The sequence below is a fragment of the Prosopis cineraria genome, unplaced genomic scaffold (assembly GCF_029017545.1).
Source record: "Prosopis cineraria cultivar Desert tree isolate PC_DT_omini unplaced genomic scaffold, ASM2901754v1 PC11, whole genome shotgun sequence".
NCBI lineage: Eukaryota > Viridiplantae > Streptophyta > Magnoliopsida > Fabales > Fabaceae > Prosopis > Prosopis cineraria.
This window is the reverse complement of record NW_026555342.1, coordinates 16,864,177-16,879,261: the sequence shown is the minus strand read 5'-3', so window position 1 is coordinate 16,879,261 and position 15,085 is coordinate 16,864,177. Positions and strand designations below refer to the sequence as shown.

The 15,085-nt window shown below is 29.4% G+C and overlaps 1 protein-coding gene across 1 annotated transcript; it reads left to right on the top strand.

Annotated features, from left to right (window-relative positions):
* Window positions 1-374: 374 nt before the first annotated feature.
* LOC129286841 (calmodulin-binding receptor kinase CaMRLK-like) lies at window positions 375-3,143 on the top strand. Its single transcript, XM_054922910.1, has 2 exons — window positions 375-1,839; window positions 2,352-3,143. The coding sequence occupies exons 1-2, from the start codon at window positions 441-443 to the stop codon at window positions 3,002-3,004; spliced, it is 2,052 nt and encodes a 683-aa protein (XP_054778885.1). The 5' UTR covers window positions 375-440; the 3' UTR covers window positions 3,005-3,143.
* The last annotated feature ends 11,942 nt before the right edge of the window (window positions 3,144-15,085 follow it).

Genomic DNA, 15,085 nt, shown 5'->3' with positions numbered 1-15,085 from the left:
AATTATTTTTAGTTTTGTCATTATCATAGTCTTACCAATTTGATTTAGATTAATAAAAAAAAATTAATGGAGCTTCTAAATAATGAATGGTATTGATATGATAAAAAAAATATCTAGGTTTATATATCTATTTAATTCAATATACACTTTATTTAAGAATTTATCCCATTTTATCGAACAAAAACTATGTCATTCGTCGCTTGTGACTTGCCTGTGCTGTGTCGACTGTCGGGAGGTGCAACGGCCAATAGTCAACACCTCTACCTCTCCCCACCTCCAACGAGCCGTTAAGTTCTCCGTCAAAGATGACGTCGTCGTTGCTTCCCACTTCACTATGTTCGCGCCAGCTACCCCACTTCACTTCACCTCCAAGCTTCTCTCTCTTCCTCCCTCGTTCAAAGCGTCTCACTGAAACAAACAGGGTATATACTACACTATATATGACAGACAAATTTCGAGCCTCTCTAGCTAAAATGAGACCCTTTTCCAGATTCTTGATTCTTCTGGCTCTGCTTGCTCTTGTTGAATCTTCCTCCTCCTGCAAACTTAGTCAACAAGACCTCAACCTTGTGTCCAAGGCCTTCAAATCAGTCTCTGGATTCAACGTTTCCTGGATATCCCACTGTTCCGTCAACGATCAGTTTAGGGCCATAAGGCTTGCTTCCAAGAATCTCCGAGGGGCTATTTCGTGGAAGTTTCTGAGGAACATTTCAAACTTGCAGGTTCTTGATCTCTCTGGAAATTCTCTTCAAGGTCAAGTGCCTAGCTGGTTCTGGGCTAGCTCCGGCTTACTGGAGGTCAATCTTTCCAATAACAGGTTCGGAGGTAGCATTAATGGCTCCTTGGCCGATTCTTCTCTTCAAATGCTTAATCTCTCGCACAATAGGTTCACGAATCATGTTCAGCTTTCTGGCTTTTCAAAGCTGAAAGTTCTTGACCTTTCTCATAACAATCTGAAATACCTGCCTTCTGGGTTTCAAAAGATCGCCAACCTGAATCACGTTGACCTATCCAACTGTGAAATGAAAGGAAATGTCAAACCTCTCTCTGTTTTGAAGTCATTGAATTACTTGGATCTTTCTAATAACCAAATGAATGGCACTTTCCCTTCTGATTTCCCTCGTCTTCGTGCCCTTCGTTTCTTGAACATTTCTCACAACAATTTCAGAGCAATACTTAGCTTCGATGCGTACAAGAAATTCGGCAAATCAGCTTTCCTTCACGCCGGTGCTAGCTTCAATTACAACGCTTCCAAAACGGCGCCGTTTCATCACCCTTCGTTTCATTCTCCGAAACGAAGTCCTACCAGGAGGAAACGACCTAAATCAAAATCTAAAACACTGATTCTCTCAGTGTGCTCTGCTTCAGGATTCGTCATTGTTCTATTGTGTATTTCTATATTCTGCGTCTACAGAAAAAAGAGACTATTGGCTAAGAAAAGCAAATGGGCGATTTCGAAACCGGTACCGCCATTGCCTTTCAAGGTTGACAAATCTGGACCATTCGCTTTCGAGACTGAATCGGGTACGTCGTGGGTGGCTGATCTGAAGGAGCCATCATCTGCGCCCGTTGTGATGTTCGAGAAGCCATTGATGAACTTGAGCTTCAAGGACCTGATCGCCGCGACGTCGCACTTCGGCAAGGACTCGTTGCTCGCCGAGGGCAGGTGTGGCCCCGTCTACAGAGCCGTCTTACCAGCCGGCGGAGATATCCACGTGGCAATCAAGGTTCTGGAGAGCGCCAGAGACGTTGATCATGACAGCGCTGTTGAATTGTTCGTTGAACTCTCCAAGCTGAAACACCCAAACGTACTCCCTCTCTCCGGTTACTGCATTGCAGGTACCGTACCCGGTTGCATTTCTTTCAAATGCTTTCTTCCCAATTTTATTTTTTTAATAAAATTTTCTTTTTTAGCAGAAGCAGTGTACTTTCTGAAATTGAATCCAACCTGCTCACATTAATTGCCTTCACGGGTTTTAATCTCATGATGTCGCACTCACTAACTTGCTGTATACCCATTTTCCCTAAATCTAAACTCTTGTTATGATTACTTATACGACTTCGTGTCCGTCCTGTCGTACATTTCGGGTTTCGCAAATAAAATGGTTGTATTTGGATTTTTTTACAAACAAACAAAATATTTTAAATATCTTAAGTCAAATATTTCCTTTGAGAAATTAACGGTCAAACAAAGCTTTTCTTGTATGTGGAAGTTGACAAGCTTCAAGAGCTCTATATGACTCCAATATTCATGTTTCGTCTAATTGAGAAATTTGTTTAAATATTGGTTGAATTAAATGTGGTAGATTAAATTAAAGTTAAAAATTTGATTACGTTTTCTACAATTTCAGGAAATGAAAAGCTAGTGTTGTACGAGTTCATGTCGAACGGCGATTTAGGAAGGTGGCTCTATGAGTTGCCGACGGGGCCTACTAACGTGGAGGATTGGAGTGGCGACACGTGGGAAATTCAAAACGGCATCGGATTGCAGGCCTCGTCTTCGAAAACGATGAGTTGGGAAACACGACACTGTATCGCCGTCGGGATAGCACGTGGCCTGGCGTATCTCCACCACGCGGGATCAAAACCCGTTGTACACGGCCACCTAGTCACTTCCAACATCTTGCTCGCCGACGACTTCGAGCCGCGGATTACTGATTTCGGTTTCCGAAAAATCGGGCAGCAAGATAACCCGAATTGCACAACTGAGACGGACGTTTATTGTTTTGGCGTCATACTGATGGAGCTCTTGACCGGGACAGCCGGCACGGCGGAGACGGTGGTGTGGGTAAGGAAGATGGTGAGGGAGGGCAATGGTGTGCGTGTGTTGGACGAGAGGCTGAAAGATGACGGCGGTGAGTTGGAGAGGGAGATGGCGGAGAGCCTTCGATTGGCGTACTTGTGCACGGCGGAGTCACCCGAAAAGAGGCCCACGATACAGCAGGTCCTTGGTTTGCTCAAAGACATTCATCCTCATGGTGGACTCCATCGGTCTCAAGTTTGAACAACTCGTTCAACTACACAATTTTATTTTTATTTTCACTCATTTTTTCTTCTTTAAAATACGTAATGTTATCTTCAAATATACAATTTTTTTTTGTAAAATTTATTGCAAGCATCATATGGCATGATTACATGAAGAATATTCTTGCTCCCGAAAAAGAGCATGCATGCTTCTAGTGATTAAGATTTATTTTTGGGGTATTAAAACACATATAGTACAAGAAAAAATGTATAGTATTATCTCGAATACACTGATCACTCTAATATTTAATATCATCATTTATGTCAAAGGGGTGATGACTACACAAATTTTATAACAAAGATAAATTGTGGGCAACGTGGAGTGTGGCAGAAATCTCGAGTTGAGGCATGTTTGTAACTTTGTATGTAATATTTTTTATGGGCATAGTGCAAGGAATCCCACTCTCATATTATTAACTTTTTTCCTTTGCCTTTTTCTTTTCTTATTATTTTTATATTCTTTTATTTTGTTTTACTCTTTTTTTATTTAAAATTTTACGTTCATCATCTTTGCTTTGTTCTCTTCTAGTTAGATAATTCTTCTGCGGAAAAGAATATTTCTGTCCACTGGGAACAGTTAGATGAACATTGTGAATTTGTTGTGAAGAGGTATAGATGTTTTACCCACTATTGCACATGTCTAGGTCATTTTATTATTACTTTTATTTTTAATGTTAATTGAATTGAAGCTTGTGCTTTTGTTCCTTTTTTAGATAATTATTTGTAAAAATTACACCGCTCACCTGGTCCTAAATATAGGAGTTAGTTAATTTAACTCACATAAACTGAGGAAATTAGATGAGTTAATTTCTTGTAAAAAATGTGTATTGGTTATTTTAAAATACTCATCCTTTTAATAATTTATACATTAAAATATTATCAATTTAGCCTATATATGGTCATGCAATAATCTAACAAAAAAAAACAAGGAAATCATTTCAAGACTCGAATAATAAATCATTTTATCATATTATTGTTCTAAAAGAAAAAAAGAGGATCACAATTACATACAAATATATACTTTCTCCGTTAAAAAATGTAAGACATTTTTAATTAAATCTCACCTCTCAATAAAGTAATTACCTATTTTTTAACTAATCCCATCTTTTCATATTTACTCCTATTAAACACCTTACAATAAATATAAAATCATTATCAACAAATGCATTTTTAAAAAAAAGACAATAATTATACCTTGAAAAACTAAAAATACTTTACATTTTTAAATATCTAACTCCTCAAAAAATACTTTATATTTTTAAACAAAGGAAGTATATATATACACACACAATTCAAGGTTACATGCTAGACTGCTAGCTAGTTTGATTAACTCAAAAGTCAGGCATGCAAAAAAAGTTCCTTAACATTATTTTCTCTAATAGACAAGTGGTTGATTTTTTTTTTTAAAGAAAAATATATGCGTGTGTGTAAATATATTATCATCATCAAGTTGAACCATGCTACTAACAAAGCCAAGAATAATGTGGTCTCAAAGATCTAGCTAGAAACATCAATTAATGTAATAGGAAACTTTATTTAATGCTCTCTTCCTCCTAAATTATAAAACAACTTTGTAAGTATTTTATTATTTTAAAATATAAGGCAATTTAAGAAATAAAAATTCTTTAATGATGTTTTTTTAATACCCTTTGGATGAAAAAAATTGAAATAATATTATAATGTAATGATTAAGTATGTAAATATATTTTTATAAGTTTATAGTTTTATTTAAAAAAAAAGTTCATAAAGTATCATTATTAAATTTTATTAGTATACATAATCTTATATCAAATTATTTTATAATTTGATAATAATTGAGTACATAAAATCTGATTTTTTTAAAAGGTTTTTTCACATTGAATACTCATTCCATTTAAAAATATAAGGCATTTTTAACTAAATCTCACCTTAATAAAATGATTACTTACTTTCAAACTAACTCTATCTTTTCATATTTATTCCTATTAAATACTTTATAATAAATATGAAATTATTATTAATAAGGATATTTTTTTAAAAAAACAATAATTATATATTAAAAGATTAAAAATATTTTATATTTTTAAATATTTAATTTTTTTAAAAAATATTTTATATTTTTAAATAGAAGAAGTAATTATGAGACTGCAAGAAATTCAGGTTACTTTTGTAATATATGGATCAGTCATCATAAGATGTTTGTGTTGCATGGGCATGTCATTGTCGACTTTCAGCTTTTATCTCAGTTTGTTTGTCGGCTCACAGGCATGCTCAGCTTGCGTGTACATGTGGAATCATATACATGTTGGCAGGAAAATATTATTGAGCTTCGCTCATATTTTTTTTCTTTTTAAGATTTAATTATTTCTCTTCATTTTTAATTGTTTATTAATTAATTCCATTCATAAGCATAAAATGTGCCAAACTATGCTAAGTGAGACTATTTTTCATTTCTTATGGTTTGAAGGTGAATTCAGGTCCCCAAAAAAAAGAAAAAAGACAAACCCGCTAATTAAACCGGCACATCCTCCTACTAGTCGATCTGCATGCATATTGATTCTCATCTGAAATTGCAATTATTTTGAATATTCTGCAATAATATTATAATCATGGGAAAAATTTATATAGCTAGCTTTATATACTGATTTTGTGCTTGAAGGAGAGAAAATTAGTAAGGGAAAAATAAAAGTGAGAGAAAAGTGGTGGAAAATGACATTTTCTCTTACTTGGTTAAGGAGAAAAAATGAAAAGGAGAGAATATTGAGAGAAAAATAATATATAGGATCCACATGTTTTTTCCTTCAACTTTTTTCTCTAGATGTGGTAGGTTTTGGAAAGAAAACCTAATTTTCAAATTTACTCATGAATCTTTTATTTTTTTTATTACTTCATTTTAATTTTCCCTCCACTTTAAAATTTATATTGTTATATATTTAATAATTTAAGAAATAATATTTAAAATCAGACAAAATTATTTTTTTCCAGTATTAGATAAAATGATTCACAATTATATATAATAAAATTATATAAATAATATGTTAAAATATTAAATTGTATATATAAATATTTTTTAAAAAATAATAAAATTATTATTATTCATATGAAATTAACAAATTTTCCTTTCCATTTTTTCTTGCTCAGCCCAGAATAGAAAGGAAAAATTGCATCCATCTCTCTCCTCCCTATTTTTCTTTGTGATCTTAACATTGGGTGAAGGTGTTTGTTTGCAATTAAATTAAGCCAAATGAATCTTCTATACATTATTATAATAAACTCTTTTATTGATATTATTGATGTATTAAAATTCACTTATCTTGATTTAATTAGATAAAAGTATATTAAATATATAAATGTAACATCTCAATTTAAATTTTAATAGTTAATTTGGGTTAATAAAAATTTTAAAAAGTATTATTAAATTATTATTATAAAAAAAGGTATGAAAAAAAAAATAAAAAAAAATAAAAATAAAAAAAGTAAAAAAAATAATAAATAAAAAAATAAAATATTATTAAATTATTATTATTATAATAATAAAAAGAAAGAAAGGAAAAGAAAGGAAGAAGAAGAAGAAAGCGAATTTGCTTCGTCCGCCGCCTGAACAGTAACAATAATAAAATAATAATAAAAAGAAAAGAAGAAGAAGAGAGAGAAAATAATTTAAAAAAAAATGTGGGACCCACTGAATTTTTATAAAAACTCACCTGTTCCTTCATTTCTTCATTCCTTCTTTCGTGCGTGAGCTTCGGCAGAGAGAGCATCTGTGAGCCAAATTCATCGGTGCTGGGTTTTAAAGTAAGAGTTTTTAATAGGATATTTAGGGTGTGATTTTAAGCTTTTCAAGACTAAGTAAGTGTTCTAAAAATTTTTCTTAGTCATCCTTCTTCTTTAGTTTCTGAGTTTGTAGTGGTAGAAAATTTAAGATCTGAAAGAGGGATGAATTTATGTTGAATAAATATGGTTTTTGAGGTTGTCAGTAGTATAATAAATGTTATAGAGTATAAATTTGTTAATGATCTTTGAATTTATGGCTTATGGATCAAATTCTAAACTAGATCTGAAAATATATGTTGATTTATTGAGGTTTAGATGATTATTTGGGATGAGAAATGAATTATTATGGTTATAGGATTATGATTCTAAGCTAGAGACTTAATTTTTAATTTTTGAGTATTTTAGGTACGAATTTATGAAATAAAAAGAAAATTTTGATAATAGAAATTAGTTTAGAAGTTGATTTTTAGATTATTAATGTTTATTGATAATTAAAAGAGGAGTTAAAAATTATACTTAATAGTATTAACTATAGATTTGTATTAAGATTGAGATTAGGAATTATGTTATATTTTTAATTCTATTATTAGAATTATTTTATTAGTTTCAAAAATTGAAACTAATATTTATAAATAATATGTTATTTGTAGATTGTATTACTGGTGAAGATTGTGGTGAGAGAGAAATTTTAAGGAATAATTTATTGAAAAAGCCACAAGGTAACCATGCTTTTAATTTATGATTAGTGTTACTTCATGTTAATTGGGTGATTATTGAGAAAATTATGAATTTTGTAATATTGTATAATTGTACAATATTATTATGAATTTGTTTATTTATTGTGGGAGGTGTTGGGAGACTTGCTATTATTGTTGTAATTATGTGCCACGTGGTACGCCCCTATTGGAGCTCAATAGGTGGTTTGTAAGGGCTCGGGCTAATCTACCTTTGGCCGGGTAATTTAGTACTGAGTGAGGGCTACGGCTCGAGGTTAATGGAGGGATATAAGGATGGTTGTTTGTGTGTATTATAATATTTCTTATATTTGTTGGAATTATATTATTTTTAATTCTCACTTAGTAAGCACACACTTAACTGTTTGTATACACTATCATAAATTAGCTTTGGTTACTGGGACTTTTGAGTCTCATTATGTGGTTAACAATTTTCAGGAGAAGAGCCACGAGTGACACGTGGAGGAGTCCCAGAGGCTTAGTGGTATAGATCCACTGTCTCTTTTGGGTATTTAATTTATGATTTATAATGTGTTATATTGTCAATATTAGGGCTTTTTGTTTATTGTCAATTATATGAATATATAAATGTAATCATGTCTTTCAAACTATTTCTATTTTTGGTACAATTTGGATGACTGTAATTTTAATATTTGGTTTACTTTGGATTGGTTAAAATGGCATGATTATAAGGCCAAATAACTGGCTTGTGTTGAAAATTGACTAAATTGTTTATTTTACTTGTTGGGAGTATAAGGATGGACAAATGTGATTTAGTTTACTTGTTGGGAGTATAAGGATGGACAAATGTGATTTAGCCTAATGGCATGTGGGAGGTAAAAATTTATCTCAAATGTTATAGTGTGTGAGTTGAAGCCAATTATAAAATATTTTATATCAAAATTATTGATATAAAAATGTGTTGGGTGGCTGTAACCCAACTATGGTTGAGTTAAATTATTTAAAAAAAAAATTTGGTGTGTTACATAAAGACTAAATACATAAATTGTGCCCTATAATTATATAATATATATACAAAATTTATTTGATTTTATGCTTTTTGTAACATTATATTCACTAATTTATTTAGCAAAATAAAAAGAATTGGATTCAATTGAGGCCATTGGCACGGAACAGGTTTGAACACCATGGTACTCATCATTATGGTGAGATCTGGACCATTCAAATTTTGATCTGGATGGTCCAGATTTCAAACATTATTATACATTATATTTATTAAAATAAAAATATATAAAAATTATAAAATAAATTTAATAAATTTTTTATTTTTAATATGGTTTAGATTTAATTTAGAGAGTCCAATTTAATACTAAAATTTTTATAATTGATATATATTGACTATCCAGATGGACTTTGCATAGGCTAGATTAACAATTAATTTAGTCTGTGTAGAATACATTTGGATAGTCAACATATATCAATTATAAAAATTTTAATATTAAATTGGACCTTTTAAATTAAATTTAGACCATATTAAAAATAAAAAATTTATTAAAATTATTTTGTAATTTTTATATATTTTTATTTTAATAAATAAAAAATAAAAATATATAATAATTCTTTAAATTAGGACCATCCAAATTAAAATCTAAATGGTTCAGATGTTATTACAGCGATGAATACTCATCACACCCAAACCGGACTCCATTGGCACTGGATGGTGGAGTGCTTGAGTACTGGATTCGTGCTGCTTTTCTTTTGCTTTATTTCATGCTTCAAAACATAACATCAAGATCTGACTCAGATGCCAACTTTTTTTTAATAACCTTTTCTTTTACTGAAAAAGAATTGCCACTTCCAGTTTCATGATGAGATAGAGTGCTTTTAAGCTTTTGATCAAAGTTTCTAACACACGATTAAGATTTGCTTAGACTCCTTAGCTTGCTTTAAATTTCAGGGTCACATTTATATCTAGTCCCTACATCTTCCATTGTTCATTTGAACAAAAGGGGATCGACAAATTCAATGACAAAAAATGATCAGAAATGAATTTACAGTGTGTTGGATTAATAAAGATTTAGGTTTGAATTTAGATTCAAATTAAATTTTTCATCTAGATAAACAAAAATTTTATGGATTTGAATCAAATTCAAATCTAAATCTACCTTTTATTACATTTTCTTAAAAATTTAAAATTCCTTCTATACTCTAGTCATTTAAACTTTCAATCACTTCAAAGTCTCGCTCTCTTTGTATTTTTACTATGTATCAATAATTTATATCTTTTTTTTATCTTTTGTCAATTGAAAAATATAGATAAATTCATCACTTATGATTTTTTTTTTGTTTTCATTTTAAAGCTCAACTCATCTCTTTTCTTTATTTAAATTTTTTTTTACACTGCCCAAACAAAAAAGTTTGAATATATGAATTATAAATGTGAGATTTAAAATGCAATATTTTAAATCTAAAATGTAAATCCAAATCTACCAATCTAAATGCTACCTTAAGTAAATAATTTTGCGATTGTGGACAAATTCTATGCTCAAACACTTAGAATTTAGAAATACCTGCATTTGTTGTGAACCATGATACAAAATATTGCAATAATTTCTTCAATTCTTAATGGTAGATGTAAATGATCAAAGATTATTTACTTTATAATAAAAGAATAAATTGACTCTTAAACTATAAATTCAAGAGTGTTTAGAACCTTGAACTCATTATTTGTTCAATGTGCCCCTTCAATTTTTAAAAATGATGCAATCAATTCCCTACCATTAGTAAAAGTTAACTTTAACCATCAGATGATTAGAAAATAACTTCAAAAATTACAAAAAAAACCTTAAAAATTATTTTCAAGGATCCAAAAAATTATAGAAAAGAACCAAAAAAATTTTTATTGGTCCTTTCTCTTTTTTTTTTAAAAAAATTGGATATCATTTTTTGGTTAACTAACAGTCAAAGATTATTTTTCTTAATAATAAAAGCTAAATTATATCGTTTTCAAAATTTGGATGGGCACATTGTACAAATAATGAGTTTGAAATCCTTAACATTGTTGAACCTATAATTTTGGAACTAATTTACTCTTTTATCTTTAGTTTATTGGATACGGGTAATGTCTTAATGATCCTTTTTTTGTTATTGCCAACATTGGGTTAATGATTCAGTTCAATTGAATGTAGTTTTAACCTTTGAATTTGTTAGAAGTTCAGTGTAAGTTGATGTGTGTTATATGCACACATTCGCACATATATTAAAATTAGAAAGTTATAATTTTTTTTTTACAATTTCAATGTTATAATTGACATTTTTAATAAGTGCAAAGTTTTTTTAACTTTGTATTATATTAAAGACTGGAGTAGTAGGTTCCAGTTACTTGTAAATTAGCAAATTAAAGAAAATTTTTCTTATTTAGTACTTGTTTGTTAATTTTTCTTATATTTAATGAGTGCATTGAAGCCATCAAATAATGGGATTATTAATATACAATATTATAAAAAAAGATATTTTATTATTGGGGCTATTATCCTTAGGACTTACAATGCAGGTTCATCCATGGCTGGAAAAAGTATGCTCGTGCGAAATCCATAGAGTACTCCTATGGAAAATTATGGGAAAAAAATTCATAAATTTAATGTCTTAAATATTTTGGATCAAGAAATAGTGCCACATTTATTTAATTTATACTTTCTCTTGAGATCCATGGAAAATCTCCCTTGTACAAGTTCTGGATGATCAAGATATACATACTCATTCTCTATTTTAATAATTGCAGCTTTCACTTCATCAATTAAATAACTATGAAATTAAAGATACAACCTCTCAATATAATTAATGAACTAGGTCAGATGAATTTTACACACTTGTTCTTAAAAAATCATGAGATGATGCTGGACAATATATGCTAGAGTTGCTGCTTTTATTAATTCCAATCTAATTATGTCTTTCATTAAGAGAAAAGATCTCAGCATGACCTTTTTTTTAAAAAAAAAAAAACAGAACAAGATATTCAGTTGAACATCATCAATTTTCTCCTGCAGGAAAATTGTGCAAAAGAACGTAACAAGTAAAAGGACCAGATCCAAAATCTGGAATTTTTCTTACACGGTTTGCATTTTATCTTCCATGATTTTACTCTTTTTCTTCCATGTTTTGCAAGTTAGGTTATTTTCTCCTATTTTCCCTTCTGTCCTTGCATCTCAAAACACCATAATGGAATCCAATTCTTCTTAAGAAGATAATATTTAGGAAAAATCGTAACTTTTAGTTTGTATAATTTAAAATGTTTTGGTATAGGTTTTTATAGTTTTTATCGTTGCTCAAAGACCTTTTAATTTATTTTGCCTACAATTTTAGTCCTTCTATTTTTGAAGATGACAAGATAGCAATAATGATATTAAATATGCTGACATGTGACTAATACCACTATTATGTGTTAATGTAGAATTATGATTTAGCAAATTAACAATGTCATCCACTCTATTGTATTTCATATTTCCTGTTTTAATCTGTCAAATCATTATTTTTCCACCTCAGCATAAATTAATAATGTTAGTCATAGGTTAGCACATTTAATATTGTTAGTATTAGCTCAATTTTTTTTGGACATATTAAAAAATAGATGGACTGACATTGTAAATAGGATAAACTAGGAGTATCTAGAGCGATGAAAAAGATTATAAGGACCTATATGAAAATACATTAAAAGTATAGAGATTAATATTTGTGTTTTTGCTAATTCTTACTTATCTATTAGTTTATCCAAACAAATTATCATGATCATTATCTTTGATCGTGGGCTGGGTCTCCTTTTTTGGGCAAGGCTTATCAACGCTTGAAAGTTTGTGCTCTGACCCAAGCTTGTGAGGGAAGTGTGGGGGTTCATTTTAATTTAATGTTGATGAATATAATTTGCTTGGTCTTAAATGTAAAGTTTGGGCTCACTGACCCGCACCACATGTCTGAGAAAATAATGCTTACACACAAAGAGAAGAAAAAGAAAAACTTAACAATACATAACTAAATTTAGATTTTAAATAAACTTATATACAAATGGATATTTAAAACATTTCAATTTATTTCAAATTATTTTTATACAATTATTTCATAACCATTATTTATATTATATTTTTAACTCTTGGTATTTGATTTAGAAAATTATGAACAAGTGCATTTTTTTGGTAATTTCGTGATAAGGACATTAGTTATATGGTTGAGTCGTGTTCTTTAGGGTAAATAAACTCCCATATTTTTCGTTCAAAAAATATGTATATGAAAACATACACATATAATTCATTTTCAATTTTTAATTCCTTCCCCACTTTTTTTGGTTTTGGATTTCATAATTTTGAGCTTTTAATCTTTTTTCCTTTTAGCCAGATGGAACTTGCCATCTTGATCCTTTTTTTTTAAAAAAAAAATTCATGAACTTCACCTGGATGTTTACAAATTTCTCCTCATATAATGCATTGGCTGGGAAATGGGATATTTATTTTTAAAACAAACATGGAGGGAATTTATGTTTTTAAAATTGATTTTTTTCCATTTTTTATTTAGTATCTAAAATTAATGTCAAAATATTTTTTATGTAAAGTGTTACTGAATAATAAATTTTTATTATTATAAATTATTTTAATTTTATACACTTTGTTTTTTTAGATTGCTCATAAGCATTCTTCCATTGGAGACAATCCTATTTGAAGTATGATCGGGCATTAAATACGGGCACATCTTTTAAAAAGATTTTATACTTTGTTTTTATATAAAGAATCATAATTTTTATTTTGATAGTCTCAATTATTTATTGGGAAAATTATGTGCGAGTCACAAATAAGAAAATTAGTTAGAAATAAGTTTCAGAAATTTGTGAAAATACTCTCAAGTCTCATGAATTTTTTTTGTAATTAATCATGTAAAATGATATAAATGCTTGTGGACTTGTAATTCTAAGAGATTGAATTGCAAATATTAAAATCTTAATTTTTTTAAAGACTTTTATATTTAAAAAGGTTAACTTGTAAATTTGACGATATTAAAGTATTAATGTTGTAAAAGGCTGATATGTAAATGTAAAAATTTTCACTTGTAAATCTTGAAAATTTATATAATAATTTGTGATGTTTAACTTATGAACATTAAAGTACTATTATTTTAATTAAAAATATTTTTCAAAGAAATATTTTTGTGACCAGTCAACTAATGTCGGCTACTACTCAATTGCCTCTTGATGGTCCATATATGGCAGTCAATTACAACTAAAGATGTGTGAATTTGAAGATATTTGTATGATTTAACATGATAAATTAATTATAATTAAATTTCATGAGACTTGAAAGTATTTTTTCAAAATTTTGAGACTTATTTTTGAATTATAATTAGTCCCTTAATTGAAACTTATTTGTACCTTTTCTTTTATAAATTAAATTCACATAGCTAATAAAAAGCATTTTGGTGCCTCTTGTTTTTATTAAACTATGTCGTTTTAGTTATAGAAGATCCTAGCCGCTCAACCAGTGGAAAATCTGTGTCCGTCCATTCAACTATATCCATTTCTTCGTTATTCTTCTCTCCAGGACTCTCGACGGCGGCTTCTTGTCTTCACCATCTCCAGAATCGTCTGCTCGGCAGGTTCTTCAAACTGATGCACCGACAGGTTCTCATCACGGGTTTTCCATCTCCATTCTTATCGCCATATGCGATTTGATGCTCCAGATTGTTTCACTTAAGTTGTACTACGAGTGGGTATAGTTCGAAAAGGCAAAAAACCTAGAAATGTTTTGAGCTTAGAGAGCTTAAAAGTTTAAACGATCTGTAATTATTAAACCTTCTTAAATTTTTTTTTTGTGATTTTTTCTAATTAATTTTTCTCGTCAGATTTATTGGAACAATCTGTGGTTGGAAAAATTTGAAATTGAATCTGTATTTTTGGAAGCTATTCTGTTGACAACACTTTGACCGTTGATTTTCTTGCTTGTTGAAATCTTATAGTCTATACAAATTAAGCATAGTGTGTATTATCAAACTTAATTGGGAACTTGGCTAGTAGTACCTAATATTCTCATCCATTCTTTTACATTTTCGTGGTCATGCATCTTAAGGCTCCAGGCTTATGATATTAGCTTTAAAATCAATGCCACTGAGTTAAGAGCTGGCTAAGGCTATGTGTGTATTTGGATTAAAAAATTTGTAACTGAAATTATAATTCAAATGAGGTTAGCAAACTGAGGTTAGAAAAAAAGTCTATGACTTTAATGTGGTTTATGTTTGGATACTTTTTTTTTCATAAGTCAGTTGAATAAATTGAAAATTGTTTGGATGATTTGATTCAAAAGTCAGTTAAGATATATAATAACAAAAATAGGTATAAATTTTGTTGCCTATATTTTTGTGACCAATTTGATATTTTTACAAAAAAAAATCGTAAACTTTAGATTGCATTTAAAAAGTTAGACTTAAAATATCTAAAATAAATTAATTGTTTAAAAATCAAAATTTTTAAAAAGAGCATAAATGAAATGATAAATTATAGTCTATATATAATTAAAATTTAATAAATAGTGTAATTTGATCTTCTTTAAAAAAATTAAACTTTAAATTTAAATTTAGAA

Excerpts from the sequence above, each read along its gene's own strand:
- LOC129286841 (XM_054922910.1), top strand. The coding sequence starts at position 441 with ATGACAGACAAATTTCGAGCCTCTCTAGCTAAAATGAGACCCTTTTCC. Across the intron at positions 1,840-2,351 it reads CTCCGGTTACTGCATTGCAG|GAAATGAAAAGCTAGTGTTG; the intron begins GTACCGTACCCG and ends CTACAATTTCAG.